The sequence below is a fragment of the Aedes albopictus genome, chromosome 2 (genome assembly GCF_035046485.1).
Source record: "Aedes albopictus strain Foshan chromosome 2, AalbF5, whole genome shotgun sequence".
NCBI classification, from domain to species: Eukaryota; Metazoa; Arthropoda; class Insecta; order Diptera; family Culicidae; genus Aedes; species Aedes albopictus.
Window position 1 is genome coordinate 148,030,511 of NC_085137.1, and position 22,403 is coordinate 148,052,913.

General features: G+C 40.6%; 3 protein-coding genes across 3 annotated transcripts in view; 1 reads left to right on the top strand and 2 right to left on the bottom strand.

Annotated features, from left to right (window-relative positions):
- Positions 1-22,403, top strand: part of LOC109428884 (UDP-N-acetylglucosamine--dolichyl-phosphate N-acetylglucosaminephosphotransferase) — a 48,555-nt gene that overhangs the window by 13,178 nt on the left and 12,974 nt on the right. The gene's annotated exons all lie outside the window — the stretch shown is intronic.
- On the bottom strand, positions 1,360-13,148 carry LOC109421021 (beta-1,4-mannosyl-glycoprotein 4-beta-N-acetylglucosaminyltransferase-like). Its single transcript, XM_019695507.3, has 2 exons — positions 12,552-13,148; positions 1,360-3,682 (listed from the first exon to the last, which is right to left on the bottom strand). Exons 1-2 carry the CDS (start codon positions 12,899-12,901, stop codon positions 2,425-2,427), a joined length of 1,608 nt encoding a protein of 535 aa, XP_019551052.3. The 5' UTR covers positions 12,902-13,148; the 3' UTR covers positions 1,360-2,424.
- On the bottom strand, positions 17,191-20,805 carry LOC134287757 (uncharacterized). Its single transcript, XM_062850584.1, has 3 exons — positions 19,439-20,805; positions 18,262-19,370; positions 17,191-17,589 (listed from the first exon to the last, which is right to left on the bottom strand). The coding sequence occupies exons 2-3, from the start codon at positions 19,366-19,368 to the stop codon at positions 17,191-17,193; spliced, it is 1,506 nt and encodes a 501-aa protein (XP_062706568.1). The 5' UTR covers positions 19,369-19,370; positions 19,439-20,805.

Below are 22,403 nucleotides of genomic sequence, written 5' to 3' on the forward strand. Positions count from 1 at the left end.
CAGTAACAAAACTTAAAAGAACAGCCTATAAATTTAAGAAGGAAAAATTACTGAACAAAACATCAAACTAAATTGCCATTAAATACTACACCAACACAACTTGAAAGAATAGCCTATAAACAAAAGAAGGAAAAATTTCCTATAGAAATGTCAGTGGCTGAAATACATATGATTACCAGGGTCGTGCAATTTCGAAAGGAAAACATGACGTACGACAGACGTAGCAGATCGTTTCCCATACGAACGGACTGCTGTGATGCTTCATCTCTCATCCAGCAATACACTCGTTCGCTGCTGCAACAGAAACAACTGTGTATGAAACATGGAATGATACACTTGGATTTTCGTTTCATTTATGAGTCATTGAAATACTTCAACATGCTAAAAACACTATTTAAATCGCATTTTTCAATAGTGGTGCACGCCAATAGAATGGTAATTATGTTTTGTGAAAGAGGATAACAAATTCGACCACTTAAATCCAATTCATCGGCACCTGTAACCATTGAGAGACTAGCGCGCACCAGTGAGACACTAAAGCTCTGACGGGAAGCCCAAGCAATGCGACTGGGAGACTACCGAGTGCTACGATGAGCGGAAAAGTTTTTAAAACGAACCGAGTGATTAGAAAAATGTATGAAACGGTTGAAGTGACTCATTCAAATGCTGCATGAAAGCGTGTCATTGAAACGAAATTGTACGCCCCTGATGATTACTATAAAAGCACCATAATGTTTCTCTCAATGAGCAAGAACATGAACCATTCGACCTTTTGTCCCATTCGACCTTTTGTCCATTCGACCTTTTGTCTATTCGACCTTTTGTCCCTTCGACCTTTTGTCCCTTCGACCTTTTGTCCATTCGACCTTTTGTCCATTCGACCTTTTGTCTATTCGACCTTTTGTCTATTCGACCTTTTGTCCCTTCGACCTTTTGTCCATTCGACCTTTTGTCCATTCGACCTTTTGTCCATTCGACCTTTTGTCCATTCGACCTTTTGTCCTTCGACCTTTTGTCCTTCGACCATTTGTCCTTCGACCTTCTGTCCTAAAGCCGCAGTAAAAACCAGCCCACCGTAGCAACGTCATCCAGCGAGGCCGAGTGTGTTGCTTTAAGAGTGGCTGCCATTGAAGCTATTTTGCTGCAAGGGACTTTGGAAAACTTGCAAGAAGTTTCTGTAAGCTAGTGACCATATACGAAGACAACAGGGGCTGTATCTGCATGGCGTAGAATTTCGAAACAAAGCGGACAGGCTATGGTGTGGATCAGGAGGTCTTCAAGGGTTGGTGGCTGTTGGGTATGCGACGATACACTGTACTTGCGGCTTTCGGATTGTAACAGTAAAATATCTAGTGCGAATTTCCTGAAAGAACCAACATAACACATAATATGTTTATTCGAAATTAAAGCAAAAAACTACGAAGGAAGCAAATTAATCACAAAATGCGCGTACATATATACCTACGATACTTATATAAATATTTCCGAGAATTAAGTCGAAACAATAGCCACGTTTCAAAATTTAGTCTAATTCGTTTTCTAATTCAATCGAGAGAATCAATGGTGTGTGTTAGTAGTAACTATACAATTTATCAGGTATACATACTTAGGTGTCATCGACATTGTTGTTGGATAGGCTTCTTATATGATCCGTTTCGTTATTTTTTTTCTCATTCACATCCCCCCCCCCCTCGATCCACTCCATGTGCTGTTTCAAAGTAATTCTATCATCACTAATAAAGTTGCTATCATGTGGTGTTTCGTAGGAATTCTAATCGAAAATAGTAGTTTTCTTCGTACTTTTTTTTAATAATTTTTAATCACCTAAAAATAAGTTCCGATTATATTTAATTCGCAAAATCAGATCCGATAATGATTCTGTTTCTGTTCAGGCAAAATTTTGTTCTGGGTAGCTATCTAGTGGTTCATATTCGGGATTTTGAAACCTTTGCGTTCCTAGACTGCCGTTTTTCAAACTTCTTCGGGTATTGAAACAAGCTCAGAAACAGTTGTTAGAAACGCATAAGTTTTCGTTCAAGTGATATCGTTTTCATCGCACTTAAACACATGCATTCCATATTGCAAGCTCGCTTTTTTTTTTTGAGTCAACTGGGATGAGTTTTGGATGATAGTAAGTGATGGTACGATGAGATGAGAGGATTGGTTGAGTAAGTAATTTTGGCTGTTTAATTTCCGTTCCGCAATTTCTAAATTGGCTATTTTCAAACATTGGCTGATTATGATAGGAAGAATATCGATTGATTGCTGTGTTGATTATGTTTTTTTTTGTTTTGTTTATGATGATGCTGCATTATTTGAGATGAGATGTTTGGTTTTTCAGTTCGTTCATTTTAAGGCTCACGCGCCATGTACAGCTTTGCGGAGCCGATTTTCATTTTTCAGTTGAGATGATTCTATGACACCCTAACTAAAGTATTCGTCATCGATGACGCTGTCCTCCCAACGGGCAAATAGATTGATGACGATGTTATCGAATCGCCAGCTATTTTTGCGCACATACTCGGGAGCGTAATATTTGTCCACGTGGCGCTGCAGTTTGGTGAGAACGATTTTGTCGTCGAAGTACTTCCCGCTGGCTATGAGATTCTGAATGTATTCCACATTCATTACAGTGCCCTTCTTCGGGTCCGGGAGATACGACGACGATTGGTTGGCTCTACTAGTAGTATTGACTAAAGTTATAAATTCTAAATATTTCACTATATCTATCAGTTGGTAGCAGTGTCGGCAGTACCAACCGCCATAATGATTCAGATCACCAATTAGCATCACCGGCTTTTCGATCCTCAGCAGGCCCTCCGGGTCGGATCGAAAAGCTTCATCCACGGTACTTAATTGACAGGCGGCACCTCCGATCCAGGTGCTGGCCGGATGCTGCCAAAAGAACCCAAACACGGTGTACTTCAGTCGGAATCGCACCGGGTGCGGCCAGTTATCGTACCACCGGAAGTAGTTGACGGCCCTGCGATTTAAAATCTCATCCGTTTGGCTGTACAACAGCACATCTTCCACGTGCATATCACTTTTCCGGATGAACTTCTTCATCTTCCGAAAGACATTCCTCCCGCTACACGTCGGATCCTCCAACAAGAGAATCTTATTCAAATTCCCCTTCAAAAACTCAGTACTCATCACATGCGGTCCTATCGTATAGGTCTCATTCTTCACTCCATCGGCAACGGGCAGTTGCCGATCGCACAGCACAAACAAGCTTACCACGTCCAGCAGTTCCATGATCTGGATCTCCAGCAGTTCCACGCTGATAAAGTTGGCCTCGATGATGTAAAAAACATTCTTCGGCACCCGGCGGGGAGTGGCCGTTTGATTCCTCGGTGGGATCCGCGAGGCGATGAACGCTCGCCACAGCACTTCCGGCAGGCCGCAATCCGGACCGTGCCACTCCGGCCGGCACCGGCAGCGCCCGTCCGGCAGTATATCATTGCTTATCTCGTTCTCGTCTTCGTCTTGCTCTGCTGCTATCGCTACTACTACATCTAACTCTCCTGCTTCGAAGTCAGTCTCATTGGTGATGATGGAGTGTCCCACGGGTTCCGTGGGCGGTGATTTCCTTTTTGGTTTCCGACTGCTGGCCGGGAAGTGGGTTCCCTCGATGAAGCACAGCCGGGTGTGCTCTCGGTAGCCGTCGTGGTAGTGAATGGGCCTGAAATGGAAGGTTGAGAGTTAGAGAGGTTGCAAATAGGTTATCCTAGTAGATGCCTAAGAATCCCCTGGAATAATCTCAAGAGAAATTTTCAAAGAATTCCCTAAAGCCTTCTCAAAAGGGATGCCTAAAAAATCCCGTAAGACTTACAGGAGGTAACCTCGGAGTAATTCTTTGATGAATCTCTGCAGTAGTCCCTTCAGAATTTCAGGAGAAATTCCTAGAGGAAATCTGCAGAAATTCTTGGAGAAATTCCAGCAGATATTCCTGAAGCAATCCCAACAAGAATATCTGGATAAATCCCAGGACATCTTAGATGAATGCTAAAAAAATCCCTGGAGGTATTCTAAGGGAAATCCCTGGAAAAATCATTGGAGGAATTACTAGAAAATCTCTAAAGAAATCGCTGGATGAATTCCTAGAGAAGTTCCTGTAAAAATCTCTAAAAGATTCCTGGATCTTGGTGTAATGTCTGGAGTAATACCTAGACTCTAAAGAATCTCCTGAATGAATGCTCGAAATATTCACAAGAGGTAATTCCTGGAGGGATTTCAAGAGGAAATGCTGTAGTAATCACAGCAACAATTGCTCGAGAAATATCAGATGGAGTTCTTAAAAGAATTTCAACTGAGTTCATTGAGAAATACGAATTGATAAGTTTTGAAACCTGGCTTTCGAGCCAGGACATTAGGCGGAAATGCATATATCCCTTCTAAGGAAGAAGAGCATCAATGGAGTGACATTAACTTTCTTAGCATCGTCACTCTAAACATTTTTGCGGAGCGGCTGACGAGATGTTCAATGACTTTGTTCAATTGTTTTCAATGATGCTGCACTGTAGGCCTGACCGCTTCAATACTTGTAATGCATCTCTGATATCTTGCAAGTATTGTTATTGAAGAAAAATGATAAAAGTAGTCGCTGTGTGAGACAGCTGAGTATGTGTAGACTAGACTAGTTTCAAAACCTGCCTTGCGACGTGTCAAACTTAGGGAATTTACAAGACAAATTCATTGAAGGCTAGTTCAAACATTTTGGGTTCCATTGGCCGCATTTTGGGATCTTCCGGCCACCTGTTTTCCACGGGGACATGCCTTGCGACATGTCAAACTTCAAACTCATGAAAGGATAAATCATGCATTTGCGTCACATTGGTTGCATTTCTGGATCTTCGACATCTTATAAGGGCCCATACAGCCGAGGCGGTAAACACACGGGTATTCAGCATGACCATGCTGAGGGTGACGGGTTCGATTCCCGGTCGGTCCAGGATCTTTTCGTAAAGGAAATTTCCTTGACTTCCTTGGGCATAGAGTATCTTCGTGCCTGCCACACGATATACGCATGCAAAATGGTCATTGGCAGAGGAAGCTCTCAGTTAATAACTGTGGAAGTGCTCATAGAACACTAAGCTGAGAAGCAGGCTTTGTCCCAATGAGGACGTTACGCCAAGAAGAGAGAGAGAGAAGGTTACGAAACAAAGATATTGAAGGATATGTCGACCAATTTTAATGCATTCTATCCTGGTACTATTTCTGGATTTTCTTTTGGTATTTTGTTCAAGAGTTCCTTCTGTGATTCCTGCAGAAGATTCTGCTGAGATTCCTCCTCACATTTCTTCTAAAAATTCTGGGAGTCCGACAGAAAATTCTTTCAATGAATTTCTTTCAGAAAAAGTATCTCAATGGATTTCTTTCTGTGGTTTCTCCTGAATTGTCTTCTAGTATTCCTTCTTAGGTATTCCTCTTTTCTGTTGGTGTACTTTCTGAAATTGTTTCTGGCATTATTTTTACGAATTCCTTCTGGGATACTTTCAGATAATGCTTCTGTGGCCTTTGCAAAAGGTCTCCCTCCGAATCTTCAAAGCATTCCTTTTGGGATCCCTTAAGGAGTTTGCCCAGGCAGATTCTTCTATACATGGAAATCCATATCTATCTGGAAATATTTCAGTAGTATCTTTCGGAATCATTGCTAATCTTGATTTTGTTTGTTTAGGAATTCCTCCTGAGTTATCTTTGGGGTAATTCTATCTAGAGGATTTTTTTTTCTCAAAGAAGTTTGTTTAGTCTTCCGCTTGAATTTCTTTTGGAGTTTCAGGTATTACTGAACTGTATTTTGGAATGCCTACAGTAGATTCTTCATGTGTTTTTCCTGTAGATCCCTCAAAGATTATAAAAGTAACTTGTAGCCAAATATCACTACTTAACTAATTTCAAAAAGAATTTTCAGGAGAAATCCCCGATAGAACTTGTTGAGGGATCCCAGATGGAATTCTTCGAAGAATCTGAGGAGAAACTTTCCACGAAAAACGAAACTTACGAATCGCAGAATCACAGAAGGAATTCCTGAAAATATGCCAGAAGAAACTCTAGGATTAACATCAATGGAATGCTTTAGAAATTCTTGGAAGAACCTCCTTGAAGAATCCAAATGGAGCTTAGTCTGACAGAATAGGGCATTGCAAGCAGCGGTTGTTAAGATAATTTTTGTCTAGGTATTTGACGTTTCGTGGTCTTGCTGTTTACGATTTGAAAAGGAATTCCATTCGGGATACCTCCTTCGCGGTTTCTCCACAAATTTGTTCAAGAACTTTAACAGGAGATTCTTCTGGGATTCCCAGGGAGTGGTTGATTAGATTCTTACAGGTTCACAGGTTTATTTAGGATTACTTCAGAAGTTTCCCTTGAATGTTTTCCAGGAGTTTGTTCTGAGATTCTTGAAGATGTTTCATCTGGGATTCCATCAAGAGCTGTTGCTAGGATTCCTCGATGAGTTCCCGGGATTCCTCCAGAGGTCCTTTCTGGGATTTCTTAATGAATACATTTTGATATTACTTCAGGAGTTCCTAGATTCCTTTAAAATTCTTTTCTAAATTTCTCCACAAATAAATTCCGTGTTTCCTTCTGGAATTCTTTGTAGGATCATCCCAGCATTTTTTCCTAGGAAATTGATCCGTGGTTCCTCCACAAATTTATTCTTGAATCCCACTTAGATTTCTTTCTGCGATTCCTCAGGGAGCTCCATCTGAGATTCTTTTTAGGGTTACTGTAGAAATTCCCTCTGGGATTCCTTATAGAATTCTTAAAAGGTTCCATCTGAAATTCCTCCAGAAGCTTTTTCCAGAATTCCTTCAATGATTCATTCTGGAAATTCAAAATATTTCTTCTGGGGTTTCTCAATGAGTTCCGGGAATTCTGGGAATTCCATCCGAGATTCTCCCAATAGTTTATTTTGAAATGTCTTGGAAGTTTTGTTGGTCTTCCAAAAAGTATTCTACAGAATTCCAGTGATTTCACCCAGGGTTCCTTCAGAAGTTCTTTCGGGGACTGCTGAATTCATTCTGAAATCCTTCCAGGAATCCTTAGAATCCTGATGAGAACTCAAGTGAGAACTTCATTCAGTACTTCTCCAAAACCTTCTCCGGCGTTCCTCCAGAAACTGCTTCCGGAATTCTCTCAGGAACTACTTCTGGAATTGCTCAAAGATTTCCTTCTAGTATTCCTACGGTAATTCCACCAGGTACCTTCCGGGATGACTCCAGGAACTACCTCCAGGATTTTTTCGAGAATTCTTTCAGAAACTTCTCCTTTGCTTCTGTCAGGAATTGCTCTTGAGTTTCTTCCGAAACTCTTTCGTGGATTCCTCCGGAAACTTTTTCTGTGATTTTTTTGGGAACTCTTTCCTTGAAGTATTAATACTGGAGAAATCTTGGAAATAATTTCTTGAGAAATCCAGAAAGAATCTCTGGAAAAATGCCGGGAATACTTCCTGGAGGAATCCTGGCAAGAGCTCTTGATCATATCCCAGACGGAAACTCTTTGGGAATATCAGAAGTAGCTCCGGGAAAAACCTCAGAGGGAACGTCCAAAGGAATCCTATATAAATCCTCGAAAGAATTCCATCAAGAGACCACGAAGGAAGTCCGAATCGTAAACAACAGGGACATTAGACACCAAATACTCAGAAAAAATATCTAAGCAACCATGGCTTTCAGTGCAAAAGTAATTCCAAAAAAAGCCACAAAGAACCATAAAAGAAACTCCTGAAGGATCCCCAGTAGAAACCATTAAAGATCATTTTGAGATTTCTCCCGCAGAAGTTTCTTCTGCGATTCCTCCAGACGATCCTTTTAGGAAATGTCATGCAGAATTTCACCAGAAATCTTCTACGATCTATAGGTCAGAGCACTGTTTTAATTTTGTATGGGATTTTGACGTTTCTTGGTCTTGTTGTTTACTAATTTCCTGTAAGAGTGAAAGAGAAGGAAAGGATTTCATGCAGTGCCCTATAGGGCACTGCATGAAATTATTTCCTTCTCTTTCACTCTTACAGAAATTCTGTAAACAACAAGGTCAAGAAACGTAAAAATCCCATACAAGATCAAAACAGTGCAGTGCCCTATTCAGCATTGACGTAGCCAGCTTTTTCTTTTTTCTTGCTCACTCTCCTAATGAAATATGAGAAAGTGACGGGTCGAAAGAGGGGCCATTCGCCCCTCATTTACCCCGGTCTTTCTCATGTTTGTTTAGAAGATTGAACAAGAAAAAGAAAAACCCTGGCTACGCCAATGCCTTTCAGCAGTCTCTTCCAAGCTTCCACAAGGAACTCCGCGAGGAATCCTAGAAAGAACTACTTAAGGAATCCCACAATTCCTTGAAGAATATGAGAAGATTTATTTTACTGAAATTCTTGGAAAAGCAATTCCAAGAAAGAACTACTGGAGGAATTCCAGAAGGTTCTCTAACAGAAAATGATTTTTTTGAAGAATGCCATAAGAAACTTTGAGAAATATGGAGATAAACATCTGTACGACACCCAAGAGAAATATCAGGAAGAATTCCAGAAGGAACGAACAACTGGAAGATTTCCAGATAAATAAATGAATATGTATCATCGAATTACTCTGTTTCGTAAATTTGTAACGTTTGACTTTTTGAGACAGTTTTGAGGTTGTCTACTACCTGGAAAACCGGAAATCCTCAGGAAATTTTATTTAACAGAGAAACCCCGGAATACTCAGGGAATATCGTGAATACGCAGGAAAGTTTTGCACCGATAAAAAAAATTGGATCGTATGAAAAAAGTAGTGAATTTTATTACTTGTAGATATACTCAGACATAAAGTCCAAGGACTTAACTGTACCGTGGATATGAATAAAAAATGTTCGATTATATAGTATTAGTGCATCATTCTGGAAAATCGGCTACAACGATTTTTACAGAAATTCCGTCAGGGTTTCTTTCTGAAATTTCTTTGGAAATACCTCTTTGGGGTGATGCACAAATTATGTCACGCAAAAATCGACCTTTTTCAAACCCCCCCCCCCCCTATGTCACACTTTTTGTATGGGACCTCAATATTTTTATATGGGTGGTCACGCTCTGCAAACCCCCCCCCCCTCTCTTCTAAAAGCGTGACGTAATTTGTGCACGGCCTCTTCAAAGTCCTGCCAGAGATTTTTACAATATTTCTTCCGTATCTTTTCACGCCATTTGTCTTGATATTCCTTTTTGAATTCCTTCCGGATTCCTACCAGCATTTTTCCAAAATTCAAACATTGCTTTCAAGAATTCTTACTTGAGAATCTTCCAGGATGCCGGAAGTCCGATCGATTTCTTCTTGAATTTTTACGGGTATCATACAGAATTTCTCTACAGGTTTTCCCAGTATTGCTCCAACACAGAAACAAATATTCATGTAGAATTCAGCGAAAAATCATGCATATAAAGGAAATGCTAGAGTTGGTGCATATTTACATGAGATATCATCATATCAATTACATTACGTTCGTGTAAATTTCCACTAATAGTCTCGAAACCGGTTGGAGTCCATGGTGGTTTACGCGATGGTTGGCGGAAATTTACACGATGGTAATGTAATTTTCTCATGTAAAAGTGCACTAATTCTAGCATTCCCTTTATGTGCATGATTTCTCGCTGAATTTTAATTACATATTTTTTTCTGTGCAGAGTTCCAATGGGTCTCTACCAGGATCTATCCAGAGGTCTCCACAAAAGTTTCTCTCAGGATGTTGTCGTGGAATTTCTGTTAGAGTTTCTCTTGGGATTCCTCTTGATGGAGTCATTCCTGGGCTGGGGCTGGGATTTTTACTAAAGCTCCTCCAAGGGTTTCCATGAGTTTTTCACTAATTTTCTGTAGGAATACATTCCGGGATTTCTTCCAAAGTTTCTCCTGTGATTTCTTCAAGAAATTTCCGATAGCTTTCTTGTAGAATTTCTCCTTGAATTTCCACAGATGTTTCAGCTGGTATATTTCCCAAAGGTTCTCGCGGGATTTCTTTCGAGATTTCTATCGGAGTTTCTTCCGGAATTTCTGAGGAAATTCCATCCGGTCTTGATCCTGGAATGTCACTCAGAGTTTTTCAGAATTTTTCCTCGATTTTCTCTTAAGATTTTTCGGAGAGTCTTCTGGGATTTCTGCAGGGGCTACTGCTGGCATTTCTCAAGGAGTTCGTCCCGTGCTTTTTATTCGGACATTTTCAAGGCATTTGCTTATAGTTGATTATCTAATTTCTTGCAATGATTATTTTCTTACAGATTTTCTCAAGATTATTCCCAGAGCTCGTCCCGGAGTTTCTACCAGAAACTATCCTAAGATTCTGGAAGCTCTTTTTGGGATTTCTTTAAAAATTGCTCCCGGAGTTCTTGCAGAATTTTTTCAAAGAGTCATTCTCGGAATGTCTGCTGGGATAACTTACAAGATTCCTTGTAAGAAATTTTCGGTGAATCTCAGAAAAAAGTCCTGGGACTAATCCCAGGAGGACATATTTAGGAAATTTAAGGAGGAACTCGGAAAATCTCTAAAAAGATTTCCGGAAGAAACTATGTATGAATTCCCCTGGGAATATCTGAAAACTGTCACTGGAAGAACTTCTGCAAACATTCCGAGAGAAACTGTTGCTCTTTTTTAAGGACATTCTTGGGCTTAGTGGATCATTGTAAATAAGTGTAGAAGTGAATTCAAGAAGGTTTTGGATGTCGTAGCAGCACATCCCAAATCACATTGTTTCTTAATTTTTTCCGACAAAGTATGTTACGTTTGCAATTAGTCGTGTTCATTTGGTTAGATTGTATTGAATGTTGTGCGATCGGGGACATCAGCAGTTCTCAGGCTATTTCGGGCAACGATTTATATATAACAAGACTTTTCAGGGTATAATCTCTGGACAAAAAATATATATATCGGCACCAACATTTCAAAAGGGCGTAACTGCTTTTGCAACCAATGCCTTCTCACAGAGCTGTGGGTCGTATTTTATTCATCTCACGCAATTCACATCCATTAATCGAAAGAGGAGGATTTTATCTTTCTATTTGTGCTAATGGATTGCTTGAGAGGGATGGGATACGCTCCACTGCTTTGTGAGAAGGCATTGGCTGTAAATGCAGTTACGCCCTTTTGAAATGTTCGTGCTGATATATAAAACACGGACATCAAAATGAAGAGTGTCTTGTATTGAAACCCTAATCGGTGTGCTCCCTTAGAATTAGAAGATCCTAGGCCAAACACAAGCTATGTAAGCAACTACCGCTGCGAACAAAAGGCAACCTTCCAGATAAATACGAGTACAGAAATTATTGATTCGTCTACAATTACACGAACAATTATGAAACCTCGTCTTCCTGGGGTCGATCTGGGATCGTACTTTGTTCTCCATTTGGATAACTGGGCACAATTTATGTTATATATTGCTAGTTTGTGATGTTCTGTGCATTTGTAGAGTTCCATATGTTACGTTTGTAATTAGTCATGTACATAACGAAACAAGTTTAAATTTTCCAAATCATGAACTTTTTACTTATCTGTAACAATACAAAATTCATTCAAATTTCTAAAATTAGCACTAACACTTCCCCTCACTATTCATCTCAACCGATCCATTATAACTAATTGAGATCATTCAATTTGGGTGTTAAGAACACCCTACTGCTCCACTTCCACTTGCAATACATTAAAATTGCCATGCATAAATTGTACATCGTCACATTCCCTTGCCAAACCGGCACAGCGAATAAGAAGAATCTGTGCATTTTGTGCCCGTCTCGCACCAACAACTCTCTATACGCAACTTTATCCGTGTTTGTTCTGTCCTTTATAATGTAGAAATCATTCTCATATGTCGTCCAACTGTTCCGAAAATTGCTTCACTTCTCGGCGATGCGAAGGCGTTTTCCCCTTGCCTCCCTCTTTGCGTTGAATATCAGTAGCTCTGCGTCTTCGTTAGAGTGGTTCAAGCTCATGAGGAAGAAATGGAAAGCCAAGCATTTGAAAATAATGCAGCTTGCTGCACTTCACAAAATAGACCAGCAAGCAAACTGAAAAGTATTTTTTTTTTCTATTTGAAAACCCAAATTTCTAGTTAAACAATTTTACGTTTTGCGGGTGAAATGTTTTACTTTTAACAGGAACTTAGTAAAACACTTTGAGAAGTTGACAATCAAAAGAGAGCTCTTCTTGATTCTGTTTGTTATTTTATAACAATGACAGCAGAGTTGCCTTCTTCTCGATCTAATAAACGAAATTACCCGAAAAGGTGTAATCGATCATATCATTATATTTCACATATAAATTCGAAGTCGTGCTAAAATAGCTCACTGAATATAATTCGAAATCGTGACACATCAACTAGCTCAACAGTTTCTCCGCTCACACATTTTACTTGATTCCATCCTGATTTCCCAGATTTTATTATATATATCATGCGTTTTGGGCCAGCCTAGTTTCCACCCCTCGAAGTCCTCTCGTCGCAAATCGATATTTTTTCGGGGCGTCTCAGATTTCTCAGACTGCACTTGTGTAAATTGAATTGGCCTGGTTCTGCCTGTCCGCCCGCCCTCTCCACATTACCTATAGTATTTGGTGTAATCGTCCGGCTTGGCGATGGTCTTCAGCTGAAGCGGCCGGAATCGTGGGTGCCGGATACGTCCGCCGCCCACCTTCTGCCGTTCGCCCTCGATGGGTTCCGTTTGCAACAACGACGCAAGTATGGAAGAGCTCTGATTGTTGACGAACTTAACGCCGAATCCGGGTCGGGATCGGTTCTGGGCCGCCACCGATGACGATTGGTCATCCTGCTGGATGGTGCTGCTGGCCAGCAGAGACCCGAACGCCAGGAAGACCGATATCAGGAAAATCTGCAGCAGAAACAGGCCCCATAGGAACAGCTTCACGTCCAACCGTTTGCTCGTGAGATACATTAATCAGCTGGCGTTCGTGGGCGTTGATTTTACATTTTCGGATTATCATGAACTTTTTTTCAGCGACACACTGTAGGTGACATTTTTTCTTCTTCTCCTGGCTGTCTCTTCTGCTGGGAAGAGGATGCACTTCGAAGGAACAAACTTTTGCGACTGTCTGAAACTGCGTGCTACTCGTGAATGAATGAGTCACCGCACACAAATGAAACAGGGCGACGAGCACCTTCTGTCGAGTGTCGAGAGGATGAGATTTTCGGCTCTTTTTTATTCTCCCTTTCCTTCTTTTGACAATCATCTGTCAGAACATCTGTGTTATGTACTTGTCGAATCAAAACATAATTCTAGATTGAGTTTAAATAAGGGCGAAAGTAACATGAGAGAGTTCTCTTCATCGACTCTCTCTTCTGCAAATTAAAGTGACAAGATGCAAATTCCATCGAACTTTTTTACACTTAGACGCTAGATTGCATCTCAACCTAGCGATTTATGACCAAAAAGTGCAACCACATTTGCATCTTAACACTTTAATTTGCAGAAGAGAGAGTCGATGAAGAGAACTCTCTCATGTTACTTTCGCCCTTATTTAAACTCAATCTAGAATTGACTCGTGGTAGTGTATGTGTGACATTTTTATATTATTTTGTTCGGGATCTGCTATAAAAATCGAACCAACGTGCTTTGTTATGGCATCCATTATTCGTTGTTGGACGAGAGTCACTCAGGACGTGTTTGGGGCTCTTGTCCTGGAGTCGTTCGTAGTCACGCCATTGACACGCCTATACCTATAATACCCCGGACAGACATGTGATACGAGTGTGATTCCTGTACAACGGTACGCAGTGTCAAGAAAATTTTGACAAGACTGACTGAACTGAGAGAATTTGCAGTATGGCACTCATTTCAAGCGCAATTGTACAGTGATTCTTGTATCACATGTGTGTCATAAGTATAACGTGGAGTGACAGTAGTGACATAATGGGCCCAATTTCGTTTGATCCGCACATTTTGGGGCCGTTTGAACAAAAGAGATGTTGACAACAATGCCTGTCAGTGGGTTGTTCGTAGTAACCTGAGAGTAGTATTGCCCGTTGTGAAGATTTATAGATTCTGACGCAAATGAATGATTAGGCTCATTTTCAGCGTAGTGTGATATCCTGGTATTTCTTTCATATTAATGCTTTAACAATAACTCCCATCAGATAGCTGTTCTTAACTCTTTATTGACCAATTACACTCTAATTCTCAAACCCCCAAACTTGTGTTAGTTACCACATTCTCCCCTTGCAGCAAATAAGAATGAGAAAAACGAATGACAAACTTATTTACTATCTTATTCAAACATCACTGCGTCGATGTACCGTTTAGGTTTCCGTATTGTTCGACAATTGCGCCGCCTTTGCAGTTGGTCATTGTCAGCTGATGTGTGAGGCCTGCCATTAGCACCAACATCGTCCAGTATGGATTGTTCTCCTGCAGATGATGGCTGAACAGCCGGATCTTCTCCCGCCTGCATACTTGATTCCTCCTCCTCTGGTGAAAACGTGTCTTGATGAGTACCATCTGCTGTAGGCTCAACGAACTTTTTCAAGAACTTTACGCTACGATCATATGACTTTTTCGTAGTCATATCCATTATTGTAGCTCGACCTCCTGTTACTTGTACGACTTTGTGTATCGTGTTCTTGTAAGGCGTGTCCGCTTTGTCTCTTTTTGTTTGTAATACTAATACATTATCGCCGACTCGAATTTGTGGCTCAAGAGCATGGCGGCGCGTGTCTTCCCTTGTATTTCGGATGAACTTGGCTGTTTGATCCCGATCGCGTAATTCCCCATCGTCTGTATTCTTGTAATCCGTACGCAGATTCGGCAACAAACTTCTGACGGTTCTACCGAACATCAGTTCCGCTGGCGGGACCTTCGTCACATTATGAGGCCATGAGTTGTAAGCAGCTACATAGTCAGCCAACGCATCTTTCCAATTGAGTCTGCCGAGCTTAGCAATCGCAGTGATTTTATTTATGCCTTGCATGCTTCGCTCAACCAACCCATTTTCAGTTGGATTCAAAGGTGTACTATTTATCAACTTGATCCCCCATGCTTCCTTGAGCCATGTTCTCAGCTCCACACTATTGAACGGAGGACCGTTGTCAGCCTTCATAGTTTTGGGGATGTAATATGTGTTGAAAACTTTCTTCAATGCTCGTTTGACAGCGTCCGTATCAGTTTTATCCATCGGAATAGCTACCAGGAACCGCGAATAGTTGTCCGTGAGGATCAATGCCTTCCAGTTATGCAAATCGGATGCAGTTGAAAAATCCATTGAAACGTAGTCCCAAACGTTGTTAGGAAGCTCAGTCATTGTTATCGGAGGTGGTCGATTATATACAGTAACCATTTGGCACTCTGGGCAGCTTTTAACGAAATTTTCAATCTCCCGATCCATGCCAGGCCACCATAAGCCTTGACGCAAAATGTTTTTCATTGTGGACATTCCGGGGTGACTTCGGTGAGCCAAACGCAGCGCTCTTTCTCGAAGTTTCGCTGGAAGAACCATTTTTTCGTCTTTCATCACAATATCTCCTTGAGTGTACAAGTTGCTCTGGAACGCCTGATACTTCGAAATCTCCACCGGCCATCGCTCACTTTTGCCTATGCATGATACCACAGCTTGCAGCTCTTTGTCCTTGGTCGTTTCATCACCAACCTGCTTGTTAGTCAAAGCCAAAAGTTGACTACTTAGGGTATCTGGATTTGCAATAACGCAGCACAATTCATGTGATTCCTTCTCCTTTCCAAAATGTGGATCATCTCGACGAACTGCAATTCTTGAAGCGGCGTCAGCTATATTACTAATACCTGCCACATGCTCAAAATCGAACCAGAAATGATCAGTCCGCAGTAACCAACCTTCCGCTCTAGACATTATCCTTTTTCCGACATCTTTCCGGTTCTTACCCTCCATCATGAACATCAGGGCCTCACTGTCAGAACGTAGGACAAAATGGCGACCCAGAAGATAGTAAACGAATCGTTCCATCGCCCATACGATGGCCAACGCTTCCCGATGCAGTTGAGGATATCGACATTCGGCACTGGTCAAACTCTTAGATGCGCACGCGATTATTCGGTGTTCCCCGGAATTATTCTCTTGGACGAGGACGGCTCCAAGGCCCCATGGAGACGCGTCGGTGTAGAGTATCGTCTTGTCCTTTTCATCGAAATAACCCCTCTTGATCAGGTCGGTCTCAGCTGCACTTTTCAGATCCTCAAAAGCCGTCTGGTGTGCTTCACTCCATTCGAATCTACACTTGGACTTCAACAGATCGCGTAACGGTTTGGTTTTGTGGGAAAAATTCAAAATGAACGGGCTTATGAATGTTAGCATTCCCAAGAAGCTACGCAGTTCAGAGGTGTCTTTAGGGCGCTTGAAACCCTTGATGTCTGATATTTTGTTGTTCATCGGCAGTATTCCAGATCCATCGATATCGAAACCCAAAAATTCCACGGATGTTTGATTATACACAGACTTGTTTTCATTGATGGTCAGATTGTTGCTCTTCAAAATCTCTTTGACTTTTGCAACGAGTATTTCCAGTTCCTCCATAGTTAGCGCAAAGATTAATATATCATCAAGATAGACGATGATATTCTTGCAGCCGATCAACAGCCGCTCCATTACGCGCTGGAATAACTCTGGGGCACAGGAAAGCCCGAACGGTAGCCGCTTGAACCGCATCAGGCCATTTGCGGTCATGAATGTGGTATAATGACGCACGTCTTCCTGGAGCTCTACATGGAAATACGCATCTTTTAGATCAAGCTTAGTGAAGAACAACGTACCTTTCCCACATGGAATATCTGCCCAGATCTTTTCAAGAGACGGCATCGGATAAGGTTCACGTATGATCGCCTTATTAACTTCTCGATAGTCCACCACAATTCGGAAATCATTATTTCCCTTTGGAACAAGCACCAGTGGGGAAACATATGAAATAACATCATGTTCTTTATCAGCCCTTTCTATGATCCCGTTCATTTCCATCGATCTCATCCGTAAATTCGTTGCTGTCTCAAAAGCTTTTGGGATACTGTATCGTATGATCTGTTTGGGCGTAACGGATTCATCAATCCTGAATCGCACACCCGCTCCAGGGATTTTTGGAAACTCTGTTGGAGCGCCTGAAGCAGTATCATGTAGGTCGATCGAATTTATCATCCTATCACACAGAGGAAAAAAAATGTCTTTTTCTATTCTGGTTTAAACTACATGCGCTAAATAAATAAAGATCCTACCTTTGTTTGCTCAAGTCGTGTCCTATGCGTATAAGGTTTAGGGATACCGCCGATTCATATCCTAGAAGCGATAACTGCGTACCCTTCACGACAAAAAATTTTGCCTTGTGCGTCGGTTGAACACTATTCAAAACACCAACATACGCACAAAATGAACATTCCACTTCCAAGGGATTGTGATTCGCATAACTTTTGAGAATCTCTTCTGGATGCACCACGATGTCCTGTATCACTGTTCGGCAATTCTGTCTGATTAGGTTCCAGTCATCGCATGTAACTGTATTAACAGTGGCACCTGAGTCCACTAAGAACTTGATGCGCTGGGTCCCAATGGTACAGTAGACAAATCTTTGATCATCTAGTCCTGACATAGTCTTTGTCTCCCCTGTGATCAGCTGAAAACGACGAGTATGGAAACAAAAGTTGAAATGAACCTTTTGTGAATCTTCTTACAGCTGGAATTCGCTAGTTGGTTTAAGACTGTGCCCGATTCGCTAGTCACATTCGCTGGTTAGGCCAACAAACTGCTGGTATATTTGATTACCCATGTTGCCTTACCATGTAAACTTCTTATTCAATGTTATGTTGAATTCCATCGTAAGCATGTGTAGGATATCAAAAACACAAACAAAAGTTTGTTTTCTAATTAGACTGTTACTTTAATGATATTTTGCAACTCAATGCATATGCACTTAAATTTACAGTGCGTACTTCTGCTAAAGAAATAACATGAAATAAATGAGCATTAGCTGGATTTTTCCAATCATTAAAAACATGAAATAACCTCAATTGCGTATTGGAAAAACTGCAAATGCCAGTTTTTGTGGTAACAAGGAGCTTTATTATTGTTATCTTGTAACGCAATCCAATTCAATTTATTACAAGTACAATCATTTTAACCTATCTGCCCAACAGACTCTGCTGTACATACCTCCCATGCGAGTTTCATTTGGGTAGCAAGTCACCAACGAGCGAACCCATCTCTACATGTTTTCATTTTTTTTAGTGATATTATAGACAAACATGTTCGTGATTTATTACCAAAAAAAAACTCAAACGGTGTCTACCTGATTAATAATTCCAGCTTCGGTTTTAAAATCGTCACTGGTGCCCGAGTTTCGATGACGTCGCGCATTTGTTGTTCCCTGCCTCGAGGAAAAACAAAACTCCGCGAAATGATTCAATTTGCCGCAGTTATAACACTTCGCACGAAAAGCTTTGCATTCTCTCGGGCCATGGACTTTGCCACACTTCTGGCAACTCCGGTTTAATTGCCTGGAATCCCAAGTACGTTTACGCCTATCGGAATCACCTGTATCGCTTCGCCGGTCGACGTGCTTACGACGGTCATACTCATCCTTCCGCGAGACCTGTTTCCATTTCTGAATTGCATTGACGGTTTTGACGTCAGCGGCATATGAATCACGCTCCGGCACATTGCTTTGCGGTCCCTCGTCGAATGGTGTCCTCGCTTCTTCCGCTTCTGCCCTTATGTAATCCAGGTGTTTTCCGTGATTGATAATACGCTCCAAATCATTTCCAAGGAAGTCCGACATCTCGTACAGCTTTCCGGAAATACTAGGGACAGATCGTCGAAGGAGCGCCTGTACAAATTCCTCCTCTCTTTGCTCACGGCTGAAATCGCAGAATCGAGCTTGGTTCTCCAATCGTACAACAAAATCTGAAAACGTTTCCACGGCTTTCATACGCATATCTCTGAACTTCATGCGCTCTTTAGCTGCATCGCATGTTTGACTGAAGAACTTATCAAGAGCCGAAATCGTAGCTGCATAAATACAGGCCGACGCATCCGTAACCGTCTTTTCCTGCATCTCGATTATGCTTAGCAAGTAATCGCCAGCGAAAATTTTCAATCCAGTCAATTTCGTGGCTCCACTTACAGGCGCCTTACACGAGACAATGCGCTCGAACTGATCACGGTATCTCACCCATTCCGCCTTTCTTTTGTTTGTAGGGAGCGATCCGTCGAACGGCTTCAGTGGCCATGAGCCGGATAGCCATTCGGTCTTCGTTTTTTCCTTCTTCTCCGATGATGACTCCGCTGCATTTTCCACCCTGGCATCATATTTCGGTCTCTTCGACGGAATGACGCTAGTCTCGTCACCAGAGTCATCGCTTGACGAAATTTCGGTCACCTGCCACGGACCACTCATTTCTGCAAATGAAAAGCTGGCTTTTATAGATGATGGTTAAACTACCAGACATGTAGATAAATCACATTACCTTGAAAAACTCAAGGAAAAACTATCCCACCGCAAAAATCCAGCAAAAAAAAAAATCACAACTTCTTCGCTGCCTATGTGAACACTTGTGCCGTTATTTTTTTTTTCCTTGAAAATGATGTGGCATTACCGACTGCCAACCGAAACTCAATGCAAAATATCGCTGTGTCTTTCACTCTGTTGTTTCTATTTAGCGACATAAATCTACCTTCCTTTTCTCTTTTTGTTTTCGTTCACGCATTGGCGCTGGTTTCATTTTCACTTGTCCCTTATCTGCATTGTCAACATAACCAGTGTTGCCGGTATGCATGCAAAATAATCAATTATTATTATCGTTATTATTATTTTATTTATTATTATTTTTTTATGTTGGAGCTCTACTCAACTTATTGCTTAACAATTAGCTTTATTTATTTATTTTTCTGTTTTCAATTAGCTAGTACGTTCGTTGATTGTTTCTAGAAATGGTTTACTTGGCTTTGAGCTATACTCAGCGCATATCTTGCTCAGTTTCATAATTTCGCTTTTTTATATACTTGGCTTTGAGCTTTACTCAGCGCAAGATTTATCTTTTTTTTTTTTTATTTGCTTGTTTTAACTTGGCTTTGAGCTAAACTCAGCGCAAGATCGTGTTTTTTTTTTTTGACTTTGCATCCCACTCAACACATTTCACTCTCACTCGACTTAGGGCTAAACCCAGTACAAGGAATTTGTTTTTGTCATATTGGCTTTGAGCTCAACTCAGCGCAATTTTTTTTTTTTAACCTGGCTTTGAGCTTAACTCAGCGCAAGTTTTTTTTTTTTTTTTTTACTTGGCTTTGAGCTTAACTCAGCGCAAGCATTATTGTTTTTTTTTTTTGCAAACTTAGTTCAAGCACAATCCGTCTATCTGGCAACCGGAAGTCATCATTGCGGATGTCTTCTTCTTAGTGAACTTTTTTTTTTTACCATGCTGCAGCTTTTTGTTTTTCAATATTATTCAATATGTAAATCCAACTCACCTGATAAAATCCTCCCAAGCGAAACGTCGCTGAACCGAACATCCGATTTGGCAGGATCGCCAATGTGATATCCTGGTATTTCTTCCATATTAATGCTTTAACAATAACTCCCATCAGATAGCTGTTCTTAACTCTTTATTGACCAATTACACTCTAATTCTCAAACCCCCAAACTTGTGTTAGTTACCACACGTAGGTGCGTTATAAATGTTTGTTTACAATGCAAAACTATCACCAAATGTGTACCTAACAACACAGCGTAAAATATTCACCAGGACGCGGTCTGGTTTTATATCTGTGGGCCCTCGCAAGAAAAATCCACGCAACTAATTTTCGCGCAGGAGTCTAAACAGGTGGAATCTCCGCAATAACCGTAGTAACCCGAAATCAGAATTGCAAAATTGATGAAAAGCGACCATGAGCCTCTGCACGAATCTGGCATACTGCTCACTCCCACAGAAAATTTGAAAACAGTTCGCACAGTAAAAGTCAAATGTGACTTTTACTGTGCGCGGTGTTTTCAAATTTTCTGTGGGAGTGAGCAGGACAGGGCAAATTCGTACAGAGGCTCATATGGAGCGCAAGACGAATCACTTTGAAACTATAGTTTTACGGTTTTACTTCGTTCGTGATCTACATCAACAACATCAAATTAGTGCCATTTACACTTATCAATAAGTTGATTCAACCAAGAGGTTCAATCTTTCCTTCAACTTCATCAAGAAACACAATTTGATGGAAATATTGCTAAATGTATTGCATGCATTTTTATTGAGGAGAACATGGATGATAATGTTGAATCTTGATATAAATACTGACCAACCTGCAAAAGCGAGGATTGAGGTTGGTGGTCATATCCTCAATATTTCCCCTCCGAAAGATTGATCTAACCGATCCAACCACCACTATCATCCAGTTTGACCAAACCATCAAGATCATCCAAGTTCGTCAAACTTTCCCCTCGAGTTGTTTGATTCGATCTATCCAGCAGGGCAAAAGAGTCAGCAGATTAAGCGAAGACCATTCCATCAGTGAGGAAGAGATAGCAATTCACCAACGTTCAGCTCTTGGTTCACGGCGTTCATGGTGGCCAGTATAATTGAATTTTATGGAATGCTTTGAAAGCAAAGTTCTAGAAATAAAGTCACGTTTTTGCTTTGTAAATATAATAAAGACTTGATCATTTGAAAAATGCAAATTTCGATACTTCGCTTGCGTATTCAATTCCATTAATAATTATGAAAAAATAATTTTTTGATAGTTTTGGTCATTTACTACGCCATATTCGATTTTTTTTGTAAGCATTCATAAACTCTTATCTATTGAACCCAATCTCTCCGATTAGCATGATGAATTGTTAAATAGTGGATCTATTTACGAATTTATCATGCTATTTTTCCTAATGTCTTGAGAAGGTTAATGTTTTTTAATTACTAACACAAGTTATGAACTTCTATCGTTGAATCAAAATATTTCATACAAAATGGAGCTTAAACAGTATTAACAGTTAGGTTAGAACAAGTTTTGATTTTTGCTAATGTCTTAGTAAATATGTATAGCAGTATAGGTTTGGAAAACAAAGGCTGATAAGAGGTAATTGCCATATTGATTTGTTTGTTTCGTCTATAATTGAAAATGTTTGCTTTATCCGTTATTAATAAAACAGGTTTCTCTATAGGATGATTCCTGAACGATAATTAAATTATATGTCCTGAGAGTGACTTTGGGAATTTTTGGCAGTTTTTCTCTCTTTGCCATAAGGGGTTTTTGTCGTCCGAATAGCTTGAAACAGTATCATTGGCAAAGATGTGACGCCAACTTGAGGTTTATCAGACTTTAGATAACACGAAGAGAACAAATCTGTCAAAAACATACTGAGTTTCCCTATATAGTTCTAGCATTTTATACTAAAGGCACTAGAAAACCGCATATGCATTAGTGGAAATAAAATAATAGAACATGATA